This window comes from Dipodomys spectabilis, unplaced genomic scaffold (assembly GCF_019054845.1).
Source record: "Dipodomys spectabilis isolate Male_0828 unplaced genomic scaffold, ASM1905484v1 ptg000188l, whole genome shotgun sequence".
In the NCBI taxonomy this organism is placed as follows: Eukaryota; Metazoa; Chordata; class Mammalia; order Rodentia; family Heteromyidae; genus Dipodomys; species Dipodomys spectabilis.
The window spans coordinates 4,343,722-4,369,973 of NW_024870865.1; the positions used below are offsets into that span (position 1 = coordinate 4,343,722).

Here is a 26,252-nt window from a genome sequence, read left to right on the forward strand (position 1 = left end):
TTTTAATATATGAGGAGCCAACTCTTTCAAAGGAGACATTTGTCATTAAAACCTGTTATTTAGTTTAACCACTGCTGGCTCAGTTTTAGCAGCTAAGGACTGTGGAATGGGTTCTGATATGGGTTCTCTCGTGGCCTTGTTCTCTTGTGGCCTGATTCTCTCATGGCCTGGCCACAAAAATGACCCACCAGTTTGTGATGCACACAACTCCAAACAGGCAGACCAGGTAGCCAGGAGTCATCTGCAGAGTAAACTGGGCATCTCTACCTTCCCTTGCCGCCACTGTCCCCTCCTTGCTTGCATCTGATGACCCTGAACCCTGGTCTGGCATGAGGCACAAGATCTCTTGTGGCCCACATCACCCTAGGGTACTGATTACAGAGAAATCAGCAAGTCTGTGGAGTGCATGTTTAATGTGACACAGATGTGGGACATAGTGCAGATCTTTCTGCTTTACAAATTTTCAGCTTTTTACATTTCATCAGTGTTGCTTATTATTTACAGAATGTAACTCAAGACAGCAGAACAGATTGTAATTTTTTAAAAGGTTTAGGGGGTGATGGGGCCACCGGGGATCTGGAAGAAAAAAATCCAGTAGTATGGAATGTTGTTTGCCGTCCAGACCAAACAAACCAGTTGGCCAAGGGTTGATGGGCTATGACAGTCGGTCCAGTGCATGTTAATACTGGCGGCATGTAATTAAAAGGCAGCTTGACCCATTTCATCACCAAATAAAGAATAATCTTCTGTCACCAGGTGGAATGCCTTGGCACCAGGCAGAAGGTAGCCCTCATAAAGGCACTAAAGGGCATTGCACTGTGCACTCATGTTCTGCTTTGTTCCTAGACAGAAAGAACAGGCGGGAGCCCAGGCCTCATCAGGCACGTGGATATTCTCCTTACACATTCCTGTGACGCTTTGTACCCTGCATAGTGGCAAAAGCCAAAGTGAAGAGGAGTCAGGCTACTCTTGTGGGCATTGGGATGATGAGCTAGGGTCAGGCTAATGTAAATTTTGAGGGGATTGTTTTTAGAGGGGGCTCAGTTGGCTGGAGACAGCCCTGGATTCGGAGAAAGTTTGGCCGGAGACTTATGGATAGACACATTTTGAAGAACAATCATTTGGTAAGAAGGAAGATGATGACTTAGAGGACTTGATGAGCTTTGTTTCTATGTCAAAAGAACCTAAAATCTGGGCCTGAAATAGGGCAAGCCACCTAGTGCCCTTGGAAGGTCTCCTCCTTGGGCTTGAGTGGAGTGAAGAGCATCGATCACTGGGTCACAAGATTCTGAGCCATTCACTGGCTACCTGTCAACACAGCATTCAGCTCTCAGTAGGGAGTCAGGCCCAGAGTAACTGCCAGGATTCCAAGCCCACTGTTCTTTTCCTTCCTGGAAAAGGCCACCAGTTGTCCTCTGGGAGCACATGACCCAGGTCAGGAGCTTCCTTGTGTTCCCTACTGTGGAATGGTCAGCATTCCTGTGCTCCAGGGGTTCCTGGGCTATAACCAACTTCCCGCCTTCCTCTGGCTCAGGCTAGGGAGATGTTGCTCTTTAGCCTCTCCCTTTTCTGGTCTCCCTCACTCCACTAGTCTTTATTTATTTATTGATCACATATGTGTGTCTAGGTCAGGAAGCTAGGGTGCAGTGATGCAGCTTCCATTCGCATTCCCCACATTTTCCCAGTCTGGTAGGTTCATTCAGAACATGAGCCCCCTTCCTGGCAGAGGTCAGTAGCTAGGAAGTGGGTGTTTCACTGGATTCTCTGTGACCCTCTTGGGGCTTCAGTTTCTTTCTCTACTGCCTACAGTTTGGCTTCAGGGGCTGAGACAGATCCTGCTGAATGCAAGAACAGGGCACCTGAGCATACGCGTTCATTCCCTTCGCTTTCCATTTCAGTGTTCTCTCTTCTTGAAGCATATTCTCCTACTGCCCCTTTCTCTTTTCCCACTTCACCTTCTACCTCTCATCTGACCTTTTGTGTTTTTCATGGTGCTGAGGATGGAACCAGGGTCTTGAGCATGCAAGACCAGCTCCCTACCACTGAGCTATATCTCAGCCCTTCATCTGGTAGTAAAAAGATGTGTGGAACTCGGGGCTGAGCAGACTAGTGGACTTGAAAAAGTGAAAGCATACTAACCACAGAACCTACCCTACCCCTTCAAGGCTGGAATGTCTTCTAGGTCCTGCCATGCGTGGGGTCCTAGGGAGGTGCCTTGGGGCAGCTCCTTGTGCACTGGTTGTATGTAATAAGATTACCTTGCAAACTGCATTTAGAGCAAGTGCTTTACCACCACAAATATTTTTATAACCCCCTCCCCCATGGTGAATTAATTAATGGCAATAGTCTAAGACTACTAATTCTGAGTCTAAGTGTTTGATATCTAGTCTATTGAGTTGCTAGGTGATTCGCTCTGGTCCTTCTTAACAAGAAATCCTTTAAGGCAATAAGAGCTGAATAGGACCAGGTTGTGAGTACTGGTGCCCTAGGAAAGACTCACAGATCTTGCACTCAGTAGATTGCTCAAGAGTCCTTAGACAGATTCAGCAAGTCATGGCCCCTTTGTGCTGCTTAGTCAAGGTAAAATTTTAAATCCTGCGTTTTCCCATTTGTGTGTTCTAAGTTGACCTGACAATAATAACTGTCAAAGGCCAACAGTTAACTGTTAGATATCCTACTGTGTGCTACATACATCTCGCATTTCATTCCCAACATTAACAATCCAAGCACAAGCTTCATTTCCACTTGATAGGAGTCCCATTTGGAGCCTCAGCAGTTTACTCACTTTTTGTTTTTTTACTGCACTGGGTTCTGCTTTCTTCTTCCCCTGAAGCCTCTGTTGTTCTCCCCATCAACTGATCCTGAGTTATATCTCTTCTCTTAAAAGAGAGCAACTTGCTGGACACTGGTGGCTCGTGCCTGTAGTCCTAGCTTCTCAGGAGTCTGAGCTCTCATGATCACAGTTTGAAGCCAGCCTGGGCAGGAAAATCCGTGAGACTCTTATCTCCAGTTAATCACAGAAAAAGCCAGAAGTAGGGCTGTGGCTCATGTGGTAGAGTGTTAACCTTGAGCAAAAGGAGCTTAGGGACAACACCCAGGCCCAGGATGAGCCAAAAAAGAAAAAAAAGCAACTTTGGGGAGAAGATAGATGATATATAAGTTAGATAAAAGAAATTATGTAATCATTTGCTAGAAATTAATCTGAAAGTATCTTAGCTTACGTTATTTAATCGGTTTGTCATTGTTGGCATTTTACCTAACAGCTGTAAAACCAAGTTTACCAGAAATTATGTCTGTGGGCCTGTGTTTACTATCTTGGGATTGGCATTAGAGATGGCAAGTGAGCATGGAATTTGGCCATGGCTTGCAAGATTCCTATAGGCACTGAACCTTAATTCAGAAGATCCTAGTTAGAATGGAGCTAAACCTTACAGTTCTAAAGTGTCCCATTTTTACAGTGATGTTGGAAATTACCACTTGCTTTGTAAGTTTTTCTATGAAAGCAAAGCATCCTTAGAATGCAGACAAATGGATGAAGGTTCAGGAAAGCTAAAGCTTTCCTTGTGCTGTGCAGTCACTGGAATGTTACTCACTATGCTGGGATTCTGGCCTGGCTCTCCCACCAACTTAATTAGCAGGTAGTCTTGTTCCTGAGGCAGTTGACTCAGGGCAAAAAACAAAAAAACACCAACTCTGAAGTTTGTCTCAGAGTTAAAGTCCCCATAGCATATCTGCTGGCATAAGTCCTACCAGCTGTCACAGTTGCAATGTCCTGGGGTCCTCATAGCATGTGTGAGATTACAGGAAGTCTTGACCCCTATAAACAAGTCAGGTGTGAATCCCACTGAAAGGAGCACACCCTGACCAGGGAACTTGGTCCCTGCTGCTGCATGTCAAATGACTAAAAACCTAGCAGTGTACATTTGATTTCGAATGATTTCCTGAGTCAGCATCTATTCTGCATTTCCAGTGGCAACAGTACAATGTGGGATTTATGTGCTATACACATGTCTACAGGACTCTGAGGAGAAGTAAGCAGGACGCTAACAGGAAGCAAAAGGAAAAGCAGAATGCTTTAGTGAGAGAGGCTGGATTTTATGCCCTGGCCTATTGTGGGCTTTGGCCACCTGGACCAGGTTAGGGTCTCTCTTATACATCTGTGGTACCCTCAGCAGATGTGCCTTTAGTAACAAATGCCCTTTTATTGAGTACCTCTATGTATCAGGCCTTACTCTAAGCACGATACACATATCCACTTATTTACTGCTTGTAATAATCCATTTTCTAGATGAGGAAGTTGTGTGTAGATGTGGCACCACTCTTCTTCCAGGCAGCCATTGTTGTCAGGCTGCCTCTCCTGTGCCACTCTGCCACACTGGCATTGACTCCTGAACCCAACCAGCTACCTGGATACTTGAGTCACCCCTGTCTTCCTCAAGGCCTAGCACCAACCTGTGTGGATGGTGTTTCAGGAAAGGCACATAGGATAGTGGTGGAGGTAGAGAACAGAAACCAGCACAAGTTATTTTCAGCTTTGTGTTTCTAGCTACCGTAGTTTGGCTCTTTTTTTTTTTTTTTTTTTGATCGGTCGTGGGGCTTGAACTCTGGGCCTGGACGCTGTCCCTCAGCTCTTCAGCTCAAGGCGAGAGCTCTATCACTTGAGCCACAGCACCACTTCCGGTTTTCTGGTGGTTAATTAGAGATAGGAGTCTCACGGTCTTTCCTGCCTGGGCTGGCTTTGAACCTCGATCCACAGATCTCAGCCTCCTGAGTAGCTAGGATTACAGGCGTGAGCCACCGGCACCCGGCTAGTTTGGCCCTTTACTCAGTAATTTCCTCTCAGTAATATGACTACTGACACAGTTTCTTTCTTCCCAACTTATTTTTTTCATGTGTCTAAAATCTAAAATTGTCCTAACAAAAACTTGGTATAATGTTCTTGGTTCAAGACTTAACATAGCCTATGCTCAGTAGTTATGAGTGAGTAGATTCTTGAAGGTGGGTTTATATCTCAGAACCACAAGGAGGGGTTCTGATGGAAACTAAGTCAAACTTGAATGGTTTTCATCCTCTAAGAGTCTACTTGATCTCAGTTTGCTCTGGATGGAATAAAGTTTGTAGAGAAGGAACATCTTTCCATGGAGTTTTCAAAAGTGAATGCATAAGGCAGAGAGGAGGACTATAGGTCAAACTTCAGAGACAGCCCAGGGCTGCTGGGTTTTGAGGACTTCCAAACATTGTAGTTCAGTGGACATTGGGACATTTTAACCAACTTAGACACTCTACTGCCAAGAGTACTGGTTAAGTCGATTGTTTGACTCCCTTTAGAGCAGTGACAAATGTTTGATTGAATCATTCAGTCAAGAACCTTGAAGAGCCAGGCGCTGGATGCTCACACGTGTAATCCTGGCTACTCAGGAGGCTGAGATCTGAGGACTGTGGTTCAAAGCCACCCTGGGCAGGAAAGTCCTTGAGATTCTTATCTCCAATTAACCACCAGAAAACTGGAAGTGGCACTATGGCTCAGGTCACAGAGTGTTCACCTTGAACTGAAGAGTTCAGGGGCAGCGCCCAGGCCCAGAGTTCAAGCACCCTGACTGACCAAAAAAAATTAAAAAATTTTGCTATCTTATGCTATTGTCAGTAAACAGTATTTGGAAGGAGCATATAGGTTGGCTTTTTGTTCTCTATTTGTGCTCAATTAAGCATAGTCTATATCAGTAGGATTCCTGATGAAAACAAAAGTCTTGAACACATACAGCGCTAAGCAAGATGGCACCCATCAGTTGAATAAACATCCTTCTGTGTTAGGAAGCTATGGGGTCACATACTTTCTACTTTGAACTGATGGTTTGTGGACACCACTTTGTTAATGGGCATTGGCCATGACAGACCTATCGCAATGTAAGTCTTCTAGCAATGTAGATGTGTGCACAACATCTGTCTTCAACTAACAGAGCTGTGACAAAGCTACTCATCATAGAAGTAAAGAACAAATCATGGCTGGCCAACTGCTGACCCTCAGGCTGAAAGGCAAGATCAAGCAAGAGGAACTGGTTCGATCTCTCCTGTCACCTTGTTTGGACTTACTGTTGCTTAAAGTAAATGACACAAATTGTTTTCATTGCTCTGGTCTTTGCTCAGGGGCCGGCAGTGTCTGTCAGATAGCACTGGCCAGATGCAGACAGCCCAGTCCTCTCTCCCTGGGTGGGTTATCTGTGGTGTATCAGCCACTGTATGTGTAGCCCCTTCCCCCAGGGAAGAGCCATCCGTGCTGTATTGCCGCCTCCCTGACATTTTCATGGAGTTCAAAGCTCAAGTTCGTTTGGTGCTGACATTTTGGATTAGCTGGTTGACTGGGAGGACTGCTTCTTCCTATACACTGTGAAATTTATAAACCACAGCAGCTGAGGGCTTAAAATGGCCGACAACCCCCAGCTGGCAGCAATTAAATACACCACAGACCTTTGGCTAGACAAAGGCTTATGAAGGCAGAGTTCCTGCATGTGCACTGAACAGGCTTGTGTTTAAACTTATCTTCATGTTGTAGTAAGGGACACTGGTAACTGAGAGATGAGGGAATGTGTTTCCTACCTCTTGTGTGTAATGGTCTCTTACCCTAGGGAGGTCACACCAAGACTCCGCCCAAATGGCAGCACACTGTGGCAGTGCAGGTGGCCACAGGAAAGGAGCAGAGCCCCAGGGAGACTGGGGCTGGTACAGAGTTGGGAGCTGGAGCAGTTTAGACATTGCTTTCCATGCTGAACTTCCAATGGGGAGACCCACAGCTAGTCCACTTTTTTTTTTTTTTTTTTTAAACTAGATTCCATCATCCTTTAGGGCAAAAGGAGAAGATGGAGGGAGAAAACAGTAGGATGCTGTGTTATACCTATTTAAGCAGCAGGCTGCCCAGGGTACAACTTAAATATCACTGAAATTAAGTTTAAATTTCTGTTACACTGGCCACATTTCAAGTAAAATGATCATGTTAGGTGAGTTTTCATATCCCGAGATCCAGTAAATATCATACACATAGACACATGTACTCATCTATCTAAAGATCCCCAGAAGACATGTATAGAATGTTCATAGCATCATCATTTGTAATAGCAAAACCTAGAAATAACCTGCATGCCACCAACAGAGAGGGGGATAAGTCGTGCAGTAATCACATGGTGGACGATTATAAAACAAGCACAGCAGATGAACTCTAGCTGCGCATGAAGGAACAGCCAGTCTCAGCAACACGACAGTGGTATCCATTTTCAAAAGCCCCAAACAACTAAAGACTGTAACAAGAACGTGGCAGAGCATACTCTAAAGTGTGATAAGACTGCCTAAGAAAAGTAGCACAGGATGATAAACATGGGTTCAGCACCACAGCTGCCTCAGGAAGAGGAGGAACTCAGCTGTACAACAGGAAACCACACAGCATCACTGTGGTCAGCCGTGGGGCGGGGGTGGGGGAGAGGAGGGAATGGTGGTTTCATAGAAAAAGCCAGTGATGCTAGTGGGCCCTGAACTGAGGATAATGATCAATCTAGCCCCGATGTCTAGATAAAAAAGAGGTGCAGGTAGGTGATACAGGTGTTGCTCTCCTGGTGCTCAGACACTTGCTGGAACATGAACAGTGGTGACTTTCAGCAGTCAGTCACATAAAAATGGCACTCCAGCCGGGTGCCAGTGGCTCACACTTGTAATCATAGCTACTCAGGAGGCTGAGATCTCAGGATCGCAGTTCAAAGCCAGCCCAGGCAGGAAAGTCTGTGAAACTCCTATCTCCAAATAACCACCAGAAAACTGGAAGTGGTGCTGTGGCCTTGAGCTGAAGAGCTGAGGGACAGTGCCCAGGCCCAGAGTTCAAGCCCCACAACCAACAACAAAAAAAGAAGGCACTCCATTCTCCTGGGTCATAGCACATGAGCAAGTTTAGGGACTGTTACATAGCTTCTAATACTATTTGGATTCATCATATGTGAATCCAAACAGTTGGGTCTTACAGTGAATGTCACTTTTATAAACTGCTGGCTTGGGAGGTTTAGAAACAGGAACTGGTTGTTCTTTGATGTTTGGGTTTAAATTTAAGCCTGGCAACTTTAACCACTACCCTTACACCTACAGCCAACCAACCTTGACCTGAGAAGTTGAACTTTCAGTTGAGTTTTAGTTGAGATGAAAAACTAGTTTTGCAGGCACTGCCAATGATAAAATAGTAGGGGAGTATATGGCAGAATTTCTTTAATCCAGCTTTCTGCTGATAGCAAGAGTATGACTAAATTACTCCTTGTTTATGTTTATAAGACTTTAGTGGAAAGCTGGTTGCTGGTGGTTCATGCCTATAATCCTAACTACTTAGGAAGCTGAGGTCTGAGGTTCACAGTTCAAAGCCAGCCCAGGTAGACAAATTCATGAGACTTATTTCCAATTAGCCAACAAAAAGTCAGAAATGAAAATATGGCTCAAGTGGTAGAGCACCAGCCTTGAGTGGTAAAACTATAAGCAAGACTGTAAGGCGGCCATGAGTTCAAGCCCAAGTACATGCACCAAAAATAAAGAAGACCATAGTAGAACACTATTTGCTTTCATAGCCAAATTTAGCTCTAGTTTCGTGTGTCTTGACATGAAAAGTGAGCTTTGACTGCCACAGTGAGTCCCTCATATTGAGCAGTGTTCCAGCTGGCCCTTGGTGTTTGGCAGCTTAGCAAGGGAGGGCCTCAGAAATAGGAGGTAGTATTCAGCCTGGTGAGAAAACAGATAAGAAAGGAAACATAGCGTTGTTAATCAGTGTATATTCACAAGAGAGCTGCTCTGCTCTCTGACCTTTCGGTGGGTTTGTAGATTTCAGGGTAGAAGATAATACATTAAGAGTGGAAGTAGTTTGAGGAAGGCCTGAGGAGAGGCCACAAAGTCAAGAAAGAATGGGATCTTGTGGATGGGGGGCATGGTTCCCCACGTTGTCCCTGGGAAATGTTAACCCAGGAACTTGGAAGCTGATGCAGGCCACCTTGCTTGTCAGGCTGTCTTGTGTCCCGTCAGATGGGTGCAGGGCTCAGTACGTTTTCTCACACACGAATACAAGTATCTTGTAAGGACAAAGATACTTGTCCACAGGAGTGTTGACTTTATGACTTCTTTCGTGTGCCTTGCCTTTCTCAGCAGACCAGATACCCTTGACTTTTCTGTTAGGAAGATGGGATTCAGCTGGTTCACTTTTTGCCTTAACAACAGTTGGTAGCTTTCAAATCTCTGGTCTTTAAACTCTCCACTCAAGTTTGCATATCGCCTTTTCTTAGTAGCTCTATGACTAGCCTTAAACTTCTCCACCCATAGATGCATTCGTTTATAGACTCATCTGATTCCTTCTCCTGCTCCACTGGAAACCAGGCCTCCTTCTCATAGAGTTGACGTGGTCGGTGGGTGTCAACCATATATTGAAGTTGGTTGGATGGGTGAGGAATTTGAATCAGATCTTATTGAAGAAGACAGGAATGAGGCCCCACTATACATGATCCTATTGGAGCAGCCTTTTGATTTCTGTATGACACTCAGGAAGGCTCTTCTAGCAGCCTCTTGGATAGGAGGACAGTGAGACTGCTTGGGTCAGATGACTCACCAAACAAGGACACCAGGGGATTCACCAAACAGGCTACCTGGAGAAGACTACCCTAGCCTCTTCCCATGTGTCCCTTGGAGGGGGTGGCTTGCTGGCATCCTTCATGCAGCAGCTCTGAAGCGTTTCTACCAGCTGGCCGACAGTGGCTTCCTCTACTGCCCTCCACCTGCTTTCCACCAGGAATTGGGAATTAAGAAGGTTGACAATAGGCCTGACTCTTGAAGAGGGAATTGAAGCCAGGCACGGTGGGCATAAGTGAGTGTGTGATACAGATGAAATTTAGCTTTTCTTACCCATTCCCCTAGTACAAATTGGTCTCTACCTCACCCCTGAAGAACACAATGACTTGTGTTCAAGGAACCCTTTGGGGAAGTTATCACTGGCTTTCTGCATGTCCAAACATGACCAGGTATAGGGTTGTCCTTTGGGCACCATGTCTAGCTGGAGCAGACCTTGATCTGGGCCCAACCATGGCAATCAATGATCCTGGCTTTTTAGGTCACACAGCCTGTGGCAAGTTATATTCTTTCCATATTTCTGCTCCCTTTTCCCTTCCAACCACTCTCCATACTACTGTTGGTGTACAGTTCCAAAATGCTGATTCAGTGTGCAAGGCTGCTCCTCTCTTCGAGGTATGTCTAGAGAGAAATGTTTTGCTTCAGTGGGTTCCAGGAACAAATAATAAAAAGTACAACAAGTACAAGGCCGAGGACAGATCAGTACTCTCTTATCAGTCATCTGAAATATGCACAGCTTTTCCAACACAAATATGGACTCCTGTTTCTAGGAAAACACCAAAAAGTATTTATCAATTACCTTGTCTATGGCTTGTGGAAAAAGACAACAGCAGCCGACCCCAAAAGCCATAGCGAAGCAGATTCCTTTGGGCAGCCCACAGCCGAGTGGCCTGTGATAGGGAAACTGCAGAATCCCGCTGTGGCCTGACACTGGTCCTTGGAGCCTCTTTTTCCCCCACAGGGTTGCTGCATTTCTCATCCCTTTTTTTTTTTTTTCTTTCCCCCTGACAGTCTTAAACTCAGGGCCTGGTTGCTGTCCCTGAGCCTCTCTGTGCTCAAGGCAAGCACTCTACCACTTGAACCACAGCACCACTTCCAGTCTCTTCTGCTTATGTGGTGCTGAGGAATCGAACCCAGGGCCTCATGCATGCTAGGCAAGCACTCTACCACTGAGCCACCTTCCCAGCCCTACATTTCTCATTCTTTACTCAGGCATGATTACTAGGGTACCTGAGCTCCTCTTAGATGAAGCTAGAAACATGACAAATTGATAAAGCCTAGGGCCTCTGGGTCTTCTGACCCATTGTCCACAGATGGTCCTCTCAAAGAAATTTCTAGAAAAGCAGGATATCACCTGTTCCCCAGAGAAGAGTGACCCTGAGAATGCAGGAAGTTAGCTAATGAAGCCAGAGCAATAGTTGTAAGTACCCAAGCCAGGTTCCATGACAGAGGGAGTCTAGCTGTACCTTCCAACTCCTGGTAGACACTCGGCGATTTGCTTGGGCCTGCTGAACGTGGAGCATCTTCTGCACTGAGGAGTGCCTTCTTAGGTGATGAAGGGAGAATTTCACTTTCACCTCAACACTTAACCTCTTTGCTTCCTGTTTATTTGCCCCTCTCTAGGACCCAAGCGCAGAGGGTTCGGAAACCACGCTGCTGCACAGGACCCCAGGGGCTGCTTCCTCGCTACTCTGAGAGCCAGGCAGAAGGACAGGAACAACTCTTCAAACTGACAGACAACATACAGGATGAGTTGTAAGTAGGAGCTGTAAGTGGGGAACAGCCCTGTTGAGCCAGAGTTGCCTCTTCTGACAGAATCTGAGGAACTTCCATGTGATCTGAGCCTCAGTCTGACTCTGAGCTTGGAAGTGGCAAAAGGATTCCTTGTCCCAACTGTTTGCTAGGTATCAGCCTTACTGCTTTTACATACTTGTACTACAAGTGTCTTTCTGAAACTGTGTTCCACAGCCAGACCTTACTGTTACGTTTCTGAAACCTGACTGTCTCTGTGTAGACAATTCAAAGGCAGAGGTTATGGATGAAACATTTTTAATCTTTTTCAATCTTTATTGTAAAAGTGATAAACAGGGAGGTTACAGTTACATAACATTTTCAGTCTTACCAACTTTTTTCCTGTAAAGTCTTCTTAAACTTTGATGTCCTGTTTGTGCTACAGAATGCCAGCAAAACAAAACACAAATATTTCAGAAATGTGATTTTCTTTAGTTTTGTTACTCTTTAGATACTGGGCTTTGTGTACCTGAGGGTCTTGTCATAATTTCAGGGGTGAAGTCATTGCTAGCTGCTATGGTAGATGTGTCACCTTTCAGTATATTCTACAGAGACCCCTGGAGTAGGAAATGCTCTGTAACTTGATTAGAATCACTGCCCAGAGAAAGGTGTTTTGTCTGAAGAGTCGCAAAATGCTAGTTTTGTTTCCTCTAACATGAAGCAAGCCAGGAAGGGTCTGGACACAATGAATGTTTCTGGTCAGTGGAGGAGTGGCAAACAGCGGTTAGCTCCTCAAGTACTCTTCAGTGTCATCTTTGGAGATACAGGAAGTAACATCTAGGACTCACATTTTGCTTGCTGGATAGAAGAACATCTTCCTAGAGTATCTCATATAACCCACCCCCTCACGGTGCTATTGGAACATCTGTTGATGATAGTATTTCCTTCTTTCGGCCTGCTCAGATAGTCATAACAAAGTACTGTAGACAACAAAAATGGGTGTTCTCCTAGTTCTGAACTGGCAGCTGGAAAGATGGAAATCAAGATGATCACCTTTCTGAGGAGGGCCCTCTTTCAGGTGTGCAGACAGCCTCCTTCACTCAATGTCCTCTCCTGACAGAGGAATCTCTGCTTTCTGTGTTGTAAAGACATTAAACCTGTGGGATCAGACCCTCAGCCTCCTGACTTCATTTCAGGATTTCAGCATATAAATTGGGAGGAGAGCGTGGTTCAGCCAAAGCACGCTTCATGAATAGGTTCTGCTGTTGTACTGTGTAGCCTCAGCTCTAGTCACTGCTCTGATACTCAGGACCTTCGTGCTGCTTCACTCTAGGGAAGATTTTATGTTCCTCCTTTTGAGGAATGGGGATTTGGTGCATCATCTACCTTTCATGCTCCTTTGTTGAGGGAACTGACCTCTAGATCAGAGACCCAAAGAGTCATTTCTTAGCAGGCACCAATGTATCTGCTAGAATGGCGGCTTTAGGAGGGTTGGAATTTTTGTCTGCTCCTTTCATTGGAGAAGCCCTCAGAACCTGGCATGGACAAACCACAAACCACACTCAGCACATTAAGGCAGACGGACAGTTTAACATTTGTATCAACATGTGTCCACATTGCATCTTCTGGGGCTTTTCTTTTTTCAAAGTCAGATTGTAAATTAGTATACACTGTGCTTTATATTTCTTTTCCAACTCACCTCTGTTCAACTTGAACCATCTCTGGTTCTTGAGAATGAATCTTGAGAAGATTCATTTGCAGTAGAATGGTGTGTGACAAAAACTACAACGAGAAGTTGTGTAGGATTATCTCGGTGACGATGTGTGCTCCGGACGTAGCCCAGGAGAGCTGAACACTGGAAGCAAAATGGAATCAGTGAGAGATTTCATGAAACTCTTGAAATCCACATGAACTCATAGCAGCTATTGATGCCAATGAATTTTGACTTAGGAGATGAAAACCATGTGTCTCCACCCCAGTTGTGGGTTGAGTCTGCCCAGTGAGTGCTGAGGGAAGCACGTGATGGTGATCTTCCTCAGGGCCTAGGAAAGAGGTCACCAGGGATGCTGGTAAACGTGTCTCTGAAGCAGCCTCAGCTATCAGCCTGTTTTCATGGTGGTGGGAAATTATAGTCATTGCTCTCCAAGAAAGAAGTTTTCAGGAAAAAAGCACGGGCCCCAAGTTAATACCTCCAACTTTTATCCTAGATTTGTAATTAAAAGCATGTTTAAAGACCTAATTATTTGCATATTCCCCTTCAGAGTTAACCCCTTAAAAGGGTCTCTAATACCTTGCTCTACTGTTCTAACTAAATGTTTCCACATTTTTTCCAGTTAGACTCACTTTTCACTTCTGGAAAATATTGTATAATTACTTCCTGATGGAGTGCAAGCACCACAAAGTCCCCCATACACAGCAGTTCCAACTTTGTTCTCTCAGATCAAGTTGCATTTAGTTTGTTTCATTTCATTTAATTAATTGTTATTAAGAAGATAGTTTCTGACATGTGATTAAGGTCTGGTGTGCTAGAAGGCTTCATTTTCAAACTAATCAGGTATTTCTGTGGCATGCTATAAAGCTACCATTACTTCATTCTCAATTTTAACCAGAATCTTGGGTTAAAAATAATGTTAAAATAACAGTCATCCTGGGTTTTGTTGTTGTTGTTGTTTGTTTTTTATGCCAGTCCTGGGACTTGAACTAGGCCTTGGACACTATCCCTGAGCTCTTTTGTTCAAAGCTAGTGGCCTATCACGTGAACCACAGCTTTACTTCCAGCTTTTTGGAGGTTAGGAGATACAAATCTCATGAACTTTTCTGCTCAGGCTAGCTTCAAACTATGATCCTCAGATCTCAGCCTCCTGAATAGCTAGGATTACAGGTATGAGTCTCTGGTGCCCAGCCTGAATGGTTTTTCTCACTAATGCTTATATGTGACTAGAGTCTTATTTTCATATTGAAAAGTAAGTCCTTGTTTTGATTCTGATATTTCTAGACCAAGGTACACACTCAGATGGCAAGTACAGGGTAGTTCTGACCTTTCTCGGAGGAGACCTGAGAAGCTGATCTAGCCTGTTGCTTTCTGAAGTGGGTGCACTGGATTTCCTGATCAGTTATGCAGAAGTTGTATTTATGAGACTTATACAGACAGTTTTTTAAAGAGAGCAAAAAATAGCCTCTCCTGTGCATGGTTGGCAAATTCAAATTGAGAGTCAGAGTGTCCTTTCCTGCCCCCTTGGTGGATGTAGTTTATGCTGTATTGTGTCTCGACCTTCTTCTTCAGACATTACAGAGAAAAATGAATATGCATTTTTAGTACAAGTCATGCTACTGATTCTAATAGCTTATAATTATAATGTACGCCTTACTTACAGTGTCAACCAAGACAGTAGATCTAGTCCTTCTGAGGAATAGGATAGAACTCACTTGCTCCTGTTTTTTTCTTCTTTATTGTTTACTCCTTTCTGACTTTTTTTCGCCATTCCGTTCTTTTTCTCACTGCTGAGAACAGAGCCCAGGACTCCACGCGTGCTCTGCAAGTGCCCTGCCACTCCAGCTTCCATTTTCCACGCCAGAAAGTAATCTGTCGATAGCTATTGGCACTCTCGGACTTCCCAGCTACTCTGATAAACTTTTTGGCTTGCTAAATCTTCACTAAGTTAAATCACAAGTTTGAAATGAATTCTTTAAGTTGACGCTTGATGCAAAATTCTGTTGGAACTTGCTGTGTTACTTCACTACCATTTTCTAACACATAACTGTGTTAAGTCCTGCCATGTGCCAGGACAAGTTGAGAATTTGCCTGGTGCTCAGCGAGGCCACAGTCGATCCAGGCATGCTGACTGTATTGATTACCCACTTCCTGTAGCTCAGTCACTGTGTGAAGTCTGGCCACTAGAGAAGGTGATGAATTGGTGCCTGGGTGGCCAGGAAAGGCTTCACAAAGGGGGCTGTGGCAATAGCCTGGCCCTGCAGAAGACACGTGCCAGGACGAGACTGGAGAAAGGCACAGAGCATGTCTAGTGATGGTGGGTCTGCCCGGATTGGCCTGTGGCGCCTAAAGAGTTGTAAAGGTAACTTCCAAGGCCAGATGCCAAAGGCCTGACCTTTGTGGTCAAGTAAGTCTGTTTGTCCAGGAGGCAGCAGTGCAATTTTTAACATCGTCCCATTCAAAATTGCATGTTGAAACTACAACCTTGAAGACAGCAGAGAAAGGGATATGTTAGAGAAACAGAGGCAGAAAGCCCTAGGAAAGCTGTTGGAGTGACCCAGGAAAAGGGTAGGGTGGTCTGTATACACAGTGGTAGGTAGGATGGTGAGTAGGAGGGGCAGTCTCCAGGGGTGTGGGGAGGAGGCCTTGGCATAGTCCTAGACCAAGCTGACGAACTTCAGGGTCTGAGGAAGGAGAACTTGGCTCTTGCCCATTTGGTTGGTGAAGCAATAGGAGCAGAACTGAAGGAGAGTAGTTCAGCTGTGGGTGTGCTGAATGCAGAGGGCTGTGGGACTGGCCGGAAAGGATGGCCAAGGAGAGCCTGGCCACACAGTGACCTGGGCACAGGCACGGGCTTGGGGATCCCTGAAAGGCAGGAGAGGATGCCTGAAGGGGGGGGGGGTACCTGGGACCCTTCTGGCTTTGAAATGACTCCATGGGGAGCAGAATAAGGATACGTGGAGCGAGCTAATCAGGCATAAATAGAGCAGTTCAAATGGTTGCATGGCAGATGCCTGGGGAGACATGGGGCCAGAACTGCTCGTGAGAGTATGTGAGTGCGGCACGTGTGTGTGTGTGTGTGTGTGTGTGTGTGTGTGTGTGTGTGTGTGTGTGTGTGTTCTTCTCACAGAATTGAGGTAACTTGGCACTTGACAACAGAGGAAGTAGGAATAAGGAATAAGCTACCACTGGCTCAGGGTTTCTTCCGTCCGGTCAGCACGGAGCCCTGCCGGGAAGCTGTGTAACAGTCCTCATTCCGCAGCTCTGGGCAGGAACGCACAGCCCTGTCTGACCAGCATGGGGCCCTGGCTCTGACATCGTAGCTGTTCTGGACTTGGCCTGCCACACTGAGGCCTGGGCAGTCACATGCACTGCTGCTTTCAGGAGGAACACCATGCTTTGTAGTTATGTTTCTTGGTAGCAGTAGTAGGTCTTCCTCTTTGGCCTTCATCACTGGAGACCTTGAAGCCTCCTTCGGAAGCCCACAGCCTGTCCCATGTGCTCAGGCCTGAGATCATTTTCGGGTTTTCTCTGTTAGCACCTGTCCATCCTCCAGAGGGTGGTCTGAAGCATGTGCCACAGCCTGCCTTCCTCTCGGGAGATGCACATGGCACTGACCCTGCGCCCAGAGATAAGAGATAAAAGTAAAACTTTTAACCCAACTTTAAAAAGTGGGTGAAAATCCTGTTTTTCCTGGTCTCAATTGCAGTTTGTCCAACAGCCCGGAATGTGTGGACAGACCTGGGGCCTGCCTTGGCCTTGCATGGGAGAACAAAGCTTACTCTGGTGCTTTGTGTTTCTAGAAGGCTCCTTTCCTTCTGCTGAGTGGTCCACCTGGGGCCATGCTGCCATCTCTCCTGTGTGACCCACCAAATCTCCCAGTGGCCACTCACTCTAGAGCAATTGCAGTTCTGTGCAAAGTGTGGCCATAGGTGTGAAGAGTAGAAACCTGAGTTCACACGCCAAGCTGAGTGTCCGGCTGCTATTGTTCTGCCGACATGACCGGCGGGGGGGGGAGGGGGGGGAACTCCAGCAAGCCTGTGGAGAGCTAGCCAGGGAGGTGGGTAGTGGCCTGTGGTCAGCAAGAAGGAGAGTTGAGAGGGCTCTGCGTATGCCAAGCGCCTGTGTCCCGAGCTGTGGCTCCTCTCAGTGATGTTTGGGATGGCTGTTGGTGAGCTCTCTGGAGTATTTGAATGAATCTCTGATGCGGGTTCCAGATTTTGTGAAACCCCCCAAATTGGCAATAAGTGAGTCTGATGGATGCAAAGCTTTGGCCGTGGGTCGTGGGGTACAGAGGAAGCATCTAGAGGAAGATGGAGAGACAGCTGTTGGCTGCCTACTTTCAGGGTCCACAGCTGGTTCCCTTTCTTCTCTCAGTCATGCCCTAGGCTCTGATCTCCTCTTGATAGGAAGACTTTAGGATATTTCATGTAAATGTATAAAATATGTGTTTCTCAGCAGCAGCTCCAGGCTGTGATGGGGAGTAGAGATCTGGGGCCCCTGGACTTCAGAGCAGACATCTGGGCAGATTTACAAAGTTGCTGTTCTCTGCCTGGGTGTCTGTGTGGTCGTGGATGCCTCTGACTTTCATACCAACTAAAGGCAGCTGGAGGTGGCCTCACCTCTTCAGAGAGCTGAACAGCCTGAGCCACTAGGAAAACAAGCAGCCTGGCCAGTGTCCCCAGCTGCTGGGGTCTCCCCTGTCTGCTCAGCCTTGTCTCCTTTACCCTGCCCCTACCTTTCGGGAGAGCCTCTGGGAAGGGCGCATACTTTAAAACTGGCAAAGCTATTGCTGCATGGACAGTGCACTCAGTGCCGGCCCCTCTGACTGGAGTGGCATGGGGTCAGGGTGACAGATAGAAATGCCAGGCCCAATACTGGACAGGAAGCCAGAAAGCCAATCTCTCAGCTGGACATACACCGCAACTCCTGCTGTCACACTGCCTGCGGCTGCAGGCAGCCATCTTCAGTCTCATCTGGGTTGCCATAGCAGCCTCCCTTGGCTGTCAAAGCCCCTGTGCTCAGGAATGAAGCTATTTTCCCCATGAGTTCCCACCCGCAGCATGCTGCTGCTTCTCTGGGGCAGGGAGCCGGTTCGCTTTCTGCAGCTGTCTGTCCTGCTTTCCCCTGGACCAGGTGTTTTGCCTTCATTCCCCTCATTCAAGGGTGCAGCTGCTGGTGGTGCTGTCAGAGGGGATGTGTTAGGAAGGTGAGCTAAGTGGCCTGAGCACCACCTAGGGCTTCTCATTTTGGCAAGGAGACTTTGCAAGCCTACATTCCCAGCCAGTGAGACCAGAACAGCAAGTCCTCTTCCTTGTGTTTGTCATGGGGCAAAATGACAGCTCGGATAGGCAGACAGTGCAGCCCCGGGGGCTGGCCAATTCAGTGGTGGGCGCAGACATGGACCTGGGAATCGCAGGCTATCGGGTATGAGCCCCTCTCTTACAGGGCTTAAAGCTCTGTCCAAGAGCCAAGAGGCTCACCTAGCACACACAAAGAACAAATTTACATTTGGCAATGCTTTGAGAGGTTAAGGCAAATGAAGTATTCAGAAGTAGAGGAAGAGTCTGAGTATTTGGGGACTTTGTGGGGGCTGGCACCGACCCCTGCAGAGTAGCTGAGGGGAGGGTCCTCCCTGCACAGAGGTGGGCAGTTGTCCATCCAGCCATTCTTGGGCCTGATGGGAAAGTGGCCAGGCCACCAGCAGGCTGGCCTTCTGCCCACATGCATTTGCCTCCTTCAGAGCACCTTGGACCTGCTGACCCAGAACCAAGGCCTTCCTGGACCATGTTCCATGGAGACCTGTGCTTGACAGCCAGTCTGTTGTCAGCTCCTAGTGTTCTGTCATCTGTCCTCTTTTGTCTTCTGATGCCTCAGCCCTGCTATGACGGCCAGCACAAGGTGCAGAGGCTGCCAGCGCTACTGCCCTTCCCTCTGTAGCTAAGCAGAGAGGCCTGAGCCACATCCATCCCTGCTTTCAGTTTGTGAGCTCTCTGGAAGAAGTTGTTCAGGGTTTGAGGGGTTTTTTTTTACTGGTCCTAGGACCCTAGGACCTGAACTCAGGGCCTGGGCCTATCTCTGAGTTTTTTTTTTTTTTGCTCAAGGCTGACACTCTTAACACTTGAGCCACAGCTCCACTTCCCACCTCTCGGTAGAATTTCCTCCCTGGGCTGGCTTCAAACCGTGATCCTCAGATCTCAGCCTCCTGAACAGCTAGGGTTACAGGCGTGAGCCATTGGTGCCTGGCTCAGTGTGTTTTGTTTTGTTTTTAACATTAGGATTTTTCTTTCTGGATATCCTAAAATGCTTAAATGACTAAAAGTTCTGAAGATTGCAACTTTACCCAAGAAAATGATTTCCAGTGAGGGTTTTCTGAGCACAGAGAGGTCTCATGAGCTCTGCACCCTGGCAGTCCTGCAGGATGGAGTGACCTCTTGTCACTTCCAGGGGAAGGAACGGACACAGGTGTGCAAACACAGTGGCTTCTGCCATCTTCTCGGGCCCATGTTGCCGTCCACGGACATCCCCCAGCCAAGTCTTTCTCCTCGGTCTTCTGTCCACACGTCCCCGGGCACATCTCGCAGCCTCGGTATTCACCTCTCACACTCCAGCTGCTCCATCAGTTTACCACTGAAAAGCATTGTTTCCTTTCTGTCCAACAAAGGTTGTCACAGTTTTCTCTGTTGTTTTTTTTTTCACCAAGTTTTTCCCTACCATCAAAATTTTTACCTGCTAAATAAACATCCCACAAAACCCCATCTCCGAACAGGGAGCTGTCTCCATTGCTGGGCTGCTGGCTGCTGTGGCTCACTGGTGTTTAAGGAGCGGGCACCCTGCGGCAGGGGCTGTGCTGTCTGTGGTCCTCAGAGCAGGCCCTGGGCCCAGGTTCCTCCAGCCCTCGCTTACAAAGAAGGAAACTGAGGCCCAGAAGCAATCCAGTGGAGCACCTGGGCCTAAGCTCAGGCCTTTAGACCCTGGAGTCCACAGTACCCCTTTCTGTTGGCCCCACACCAGGGGACAGCCTGCCTCCATGTTTCCTCTCTTTCTGTCCAGCTTCATAGCCGTGGAAAACATCGACAGCTACTGTGTGCTCATCTCCTCCAAAGCCGTATACTTCCTGAAGAGTGGCGACTATGTGGACAGAGAGGCCATTTTCCTTGAGGTCAAATACGATGACCTCTACCACTGCCTCGTCTCCAAAGATCATGGGAAGGTGTATGTGCAGGTGACCAAGAAAGCGGCGAGCACCAGCAGTGGTGTGTCCATCCCAGGCCCATCCCACCAGAAGCCAATGGTGAGTCCTGCAGCTGCTCTGCTGCTCTGTGGGGGGCAGCAGCCCTACTCTCCTGCACTTTCCCACACGGACAGAGAGATGGGAAGGAACAGACACTCCCCCAGCACCTGTGCTTGCTCACGCATGACGTGAGCAGGGAGCGAGCCTCCTAGGCCACATGGGAAGAACCATGAAGGCAGGCACAGAGCTCTCTGTTCCTGAGAGGTCCAAGGCTGCGATGGAGCACATACTGTGCTGTTTGCTGGTAACCGTGGAAACCATGCCTTTCAGTCTGTACCGAGAAGCAGTGCCCTGCATGCTCCATAGGGTTTGTAAATAAAAACTACCCTGCTCCAAAGGGTGGTAGGAGAACCCCTAAGTAGTAAAGTTTCTGTGATTGCCACTGTTGGTGAGAGGCTCCAGCCTGCTTTTGGAAGGATGGGAGTTCCAGAATGCTAGAAATGCAGCCAGCCCTGCTGGGCTTCTCTCCTCAGCAGCCCCCTCCCCTTCCCTGCTCACAGATGCACTTGGCTTGGTTTGGGCTGTGTAACTTCCTAAGTGAGGTCTGGGCAACAGTGAGAGGCAATACCCCAAAGTGGGAGTTTCCTCCAGCTCCTCTTTGTGGAGAGGAGATGGCCCAGGTCCGTTTCCCCTTTCAGGGCAGCTGGCAGTGCTGCGTTCTGGCCTCTGCAAGCCAGCAGGCCTTTCACTTAATCATAGGTGGGGCCCAGGGTTACTGCCTCACCCCCTCAGACCGGACTGGCCTGTTATAGGTCCCAAGTGGCCATTGATTATGGGTTGGCTGCAGTCACCAGGGAATACATTAAAAACTCAGATTCTGGAGATGTTGGAATCCTAGTGAGCCAGAGCAGGCTCCTGGGAACCATACAGTCCCCACAGGAGCTGCTGTGGGCGGGAGGGTGGCTCAGCCCCTGACCCCCTCAGGCTGTGTTGCTTTTCCCTCCTCAGGGTGGGTGCTCATTCTTGTCTCCTCTTTAGGTCCATGTGAAATCTGAGGTCCTTGCTGTCAAGCTGTCACAAGAAATAAACTATGCAAAGAGCCTTTACTATGAGCAGCAACTAATGTTAAGACTCAATGAAAATCAAGAACAGTTGGAACTGGACTCCTGAGAACTGCCAGCCAGGGAGAGGTGCTCCAGACAGAGCCCAGACCACCGAGGCCAGTGCCCAGACTCGTGGCCCAAATGGGAGGGAACCAGAAGGTTTGAGGGAAGATGTCACTTGGGAACGAGGGAAAGGAAATCCTCCCGGGGAAAGCTTCTAATGCAAACGCAAACGGTATTCACGTGTGGGCTGGGAAGTACTCCAGATTATGGGGGAATCATTTTTAAAAGGTATCAGTTGAATAACGTACAAGGAAAACATACTGAGAGGAGTCTCATTTTAGATTATCCCTGTTGACATGTAAATATGTACAACTGTGTGTAAATACAAGCTTCTGAGCAGGGTTGTGATGTGCGTGAAGGTTTGTTACCTGTAAAGTAATATGAAATTATACTGGATCTTCTATTGCACTAACTATATGCCTTTCAGGATACTCTGTAGAAAGAGGTTCATGAAAGTTAAAGAGTGCCATGTCTGTGTTTTGCGAACACAGGAAGGGGGTCAGGTGAGATCTAAGTGTTCTAGGGACCCTGTAGCAGCCGCTGGTCACACAGGTGGGAGCCCCACCCCAAGGATGGAAGACTGCACAACGTCTTGGCCCCCATCTTGTTCCCACCTTACAGACAGCACTTCAGCTACACATGGTTTTCTAATCTCAACATGCACTTGCTTTCCCCTGACTTGGAGATGAAGTTGTCTTCTGGCTCCGTACATGCACGCGCCCACGTACTATCAGCATTACCTAGTTTTCTCGTGCCGTTATCAGAGATCATCAAAACACTGGCCAGCTCTGTTGACACAGAAGGAAAAGAAAGCCCATTTCTTTGAACTCTTTGTCAGACAATCAGAAGTCCTGGGTAGGAAGTAAGGCCCTCCTTCCCAGGCACCAGCGATGGGAGACGCTCCATCTTGTTCTTTTTATGGAAAACATAAGCTGGCATTACAACACATGTCCTGGGAACACAGGAATGATGGTACCAGGACAGGGAGAAGGAGGAAGAGAGTTTGGGAAAAAGAAGTGAAGCCTGAGTGTTCCTCCCAGAGCAGGATTGAAGGCTGGTGTGGGTGCCTATTCTTTCCTGTCTTGTTCTCTGCATCTCCCTTTTCTGGAAGGAATAAGCTAATGAAAGGTGAGGGGGGTGGGTCTCACTCTGAATAACTCTCCTTGTGATTTTAGAATTTTTATTTTAATAAAGCCAACCCATTTCTACAACCTTGTCACATGTAGCTGAGATCGAGGTGACCCCATGGATATGTGGAAGGTTTTGGTGATTATATCTCATGACCCAATCCTTTCACAACACAAATGAAGCTCATCAGGCTGTCTCTCCTGCTGTATGTGTGTGTGTGTGTCTGTCTGTCTGTCTGTGTGTTGGGAAGGAGGACGGAAGGAGGAGAAAGAAGGAAGGAAGGAAGGTAGGTAGGAAGAAAACTTCTGTATGAGTGCTGTAACCAAATAGTATTTTCAAGGCACATCCATCTTGAGCTCTGCAGCTTGAGGGCCTGCCTGGATGGAGTGAGTGGATCGCACTGCTGGAACGTGGGCTCTGTGTCGGGCAGGTCTTTGGTGGGTTGGCTCCTGCTTGCTGGGTCGTCAGTGTGATGGTATCAGCGCTCACACTTGCTCTTCCATGAGCCACCCAGCCTCCTCACCAGCCTGGGTCCCTGCACCCACAGGTGCCTTGTGGTTTTTGTCATCAGTAACTCACTGCCAGAGGTCACATCTCACAGAGGCTCTCCGAGAGGTCGAGTGCACACAGCCCAGAGCCCTGTATTCCTGGCTGGTGAAGGAACTGCTGTTACTAAGAGGAGTCTGCTCAGGTTCTCAGCTTGACTGCAGGAAGGTAGCTGGGGTCACCCCACAGCTGGTGCTTCCGGAGAACGGGTCCCTCCTCCTGCTCCTTTCTCCTGAAATCAGCTCTTTAAATAGCAGCCCTCCCGCTATGGTGGCACAGCCGCTGCTTGACATCTGTGCCTTAGAAAGGGCCCAGGGGCCCAGAGACTAGATGGCTGGGACTGCAGGGCTGAGAGCACCCGCCATGAGCTGCCCAAGCCCTCCTCCCTCCCCTGCAGCCCTGGGCCAGGCCCCAGGAAGAGTCTAGGGGCTTTTACCATCACTTCCTGGTTTGTCAGGACAGAATTGAAAGATCTGGACCAGTCAATCAGGCCTTGTGCTGGCTCTTCGAACATCCCATGTATTCTGAAACTGGCATTTAGCTGGTGATGTCTAAGACTTGGCTAAGACAGTTCTACCAACTTCCCTGCTGCCCCCCGCCCCCCCCCCCCCCACACACACACCTTTCTCCTGTGAGGAAAGCGCAGGGCATGGATGGTTTGAGGAGCCTTCAGTAGTCACCTTGTTCCTTGACCCCGAAGGGCCGGCCAGCATCCCAGCCCCCACTGTCCTGTGCTTGGTTGGGGTACCTTTGGTGTTCAGAAGGCTCCTGGGCCACGTTGTTTTCAAATGTCATCTATCTGTGCCTCAAAAATCCATAGTCGCTGCTTGATGAACTGAAAATAAACTACCTAGTTCTTCACTGTGTAACACTATGATGATCACCAGTGTGTTCCGACTCTGTAAACCTGCTTCTCAAATCAGAGTCACCACTTTTCTTCCTGTGGAATAAAATGTATTGTTGACTTCTCAGACTGAGTGTCTTCTGGTTTCTTGGTGTTCTAAAAGTCCTAGATAGATCACGAGTGACAGATACCAAGCGTAGCTGAACCTTTACAGCACAGCTGCTACCCTCTACCCAGGAAAGTACCCGGCAGGGCAGATACCCTGGAGGATCCTCAGCCTCAGGAGTGAGCGGCTCCAGCAGCTCCAGGCTGGCTGCTGCTCCCCTGGCCACCCCCAAGGCCTTTGGCTGACATCATCATTCATCATCCAGACCGATGAAGAGGAGGTGGGTGGGACACTGGAGACAGAGCAAGGATCCCAGCTCTGGGGCTGGGAAGGTTTCAAAGATAAACAGAAGGAGGATGCAATTCACAGTGGATTCAGCCAAGGGAGCATCACTGGAGACCTTCCTAAGAGCTTCTGTGGACTGATGGGTGAAAGCCCCAAGGGCTGGGAAGGTGGCTCAGCAGTAGAGCATGTATCATGCGCAAGGCCCTGGGTTCAATCCTAAGAAAAACAGAATTTGGAGACACTAGAAACATGGATAACTGTCTAGAGGAATCTGTCACCTCCAAAGGGAAATCTGTCCCTCCAGCGGGACACCCGTATTTCCAGATACTGAAGGGGCTGAGACAGGAGGCTAGCAGGAGCCACGAGTTGCTAGTCCAGCCTGGGCAGAAATTAAAGAGAAAAAAAGCAATCTTAAAGGAGAAGCAGAGCCAAACACCAGTGGCTCATGCCTGTCATCCTAGCTACTCGGGAGGCTGAGATCTGAGGGTCGCAGTTCAAAGCCATCTCTGGCAAGAAAGTACGTGAGACTCATCTCCAATAAACTGCTCAGAAAAAGCAGAAATGGCACTGTGGCTCAAGTGATAGAGCACTAACCTTGAGCAAAAGAAGCTCAGCGACAGCACTCAGGCCTTGAGTTCCAAGCCTGTGAGGAGAGAAGACAAATATCATCTCATGGGATAATGGAAAATTACAGGCAGAGAAGCCCAAGTGTTTGCCAGGCAGCAGTAAGAGCCCCTTGAGTTGTGAGCATGCCCTTAGAGTGTGTTGGGCAGCCTGCTTTTATTTGCTCCAGCTGTGTCAGTTCAGTGTGGAATGGTGAAATATTGGGCTTAACCAAAAAAATACTCCCCCTGGCCAGATTCTGACTGCAACCCTTTTACCCGTACCTTCCGCCTGCCTGAGATGGCAGATTTGCACCACACTACTCCACTTCCTAGTTGAGATGGGGGAGTCTCACTCTCTTTCCCCCTTTATCTCTGCCTCCTGAGTAGCTGGGATTACATGGATAAGTCACCGAATTAGGCCTTGGTGGGCACTATTTGATAATGAGCCATCCAGGCACATCAGGGCATGGAAGAGTATGAATGATGCTTTCCATTTCCTCCACCAAGTTCACCCCACCCCGGCTCTTTAGACCAAGACTGGCGTCTGGCACTGCCAAGGAAACTTGGTGTCACTGCTACCTGAACACCTGAACTCCAGAGTGCTTGCTCAGAAAATGTTGGGTGAAGCCGGGCGCTGGTGGCTCACGCCTGTAATCCTAGCTACTCAGGAGGCTGAGATCTGAGGATCGCGGTTCAAAGCCAGCCCGGGCAGGAAAGACCGTGAGACTCCTATCTCCAATAAACCACCAGAAAACCGGAAGTGGCGCTGTAGCTCAAGTGGTAGAGCGCTCGCCTTGAGCTGAAGAGCTGAGGGACAGCGTCCAGGCCCAGAGTTCAAGCCCCACGACCGACAAAAAAAAAAAAGAAAATGTTGGGTGACATGTCTCTCCTATCTGCAGGAGCCCTGAGATAATTGTCACGCCAGCTGTCTGAGAGACCAAAAGAAACTCACTGTGGAACAATTCTGTTGAAATAATGCCTTTGAAAAAACAAGTTTAGCCATCCACCAGTGGCTCCACTTGTAATCCTAGCTACTTAGGAGGCTGTGATCTAGAAGATCATGGTTCAAAGCCAGACCAGGCAGAAAAGTCTGTAAGCTACCATTTCCCATTAGCCAGCAAAATACCAGAATTGAGGCATGGTTAAAGTGGTAGAGCTCCAGCCCTTAGCAAGAAAATGTGGGAAGGGAAAAAAAAAGAGGCCAGAAGAAAAATTTAACAGTCATTTGATTTTTAAGTTTTGTATTTTATTTCCCTTTTGGTGCTG

General features: G+C 47.8%; 1 protein-coding gene and 1 long non-coding RNA gene across 2 annotated transcripts in view; one reads left to right on the top strand and one right to left on the bottom strand.

Annotated features, from left to right (window-relative positions):
• The window catches only part of Vps13d (vacuolar protein sorting 13 homolog D), a 237,077-nt gene extending 212,958 nt beyond the window's left edge, over positions 1–24,119 (top strand). Inside the window, exons 68-70 of the mRNA XM_042695737.1 lie at positions 11,254–11,385; positions 20,126–20,366; positions 21,345–24,119. Of these exons, the coding sequence (XP_042551671.1) occupies positions 11,254–11,385; positions 20,126–20,366; positions 21,345–21,476 (505 nt within the window). The 3' untranslated portion in view covers positions 21,477–24,119. The remainder of the gene's footprint in view (positions 1–11,253; positions 11,386–20,125; positions 20,367–21,344) is intronic.
• LOC122121482 lies at positions 10,312–11,247 on the bottom strand. The gene is made up of 2 exons (XR_006149950.1): positions 11,097–11,247; positions 10,312–10,396 (listed from the first exon to the last, which is right to left on the bottom strand). It is a non-coding gene; the product is annotated as an uncharacterized LOC122121482 (long non-coding RNA).
• Positions 24,120–26,252: the final 2,133 nt, after the last annotated feature.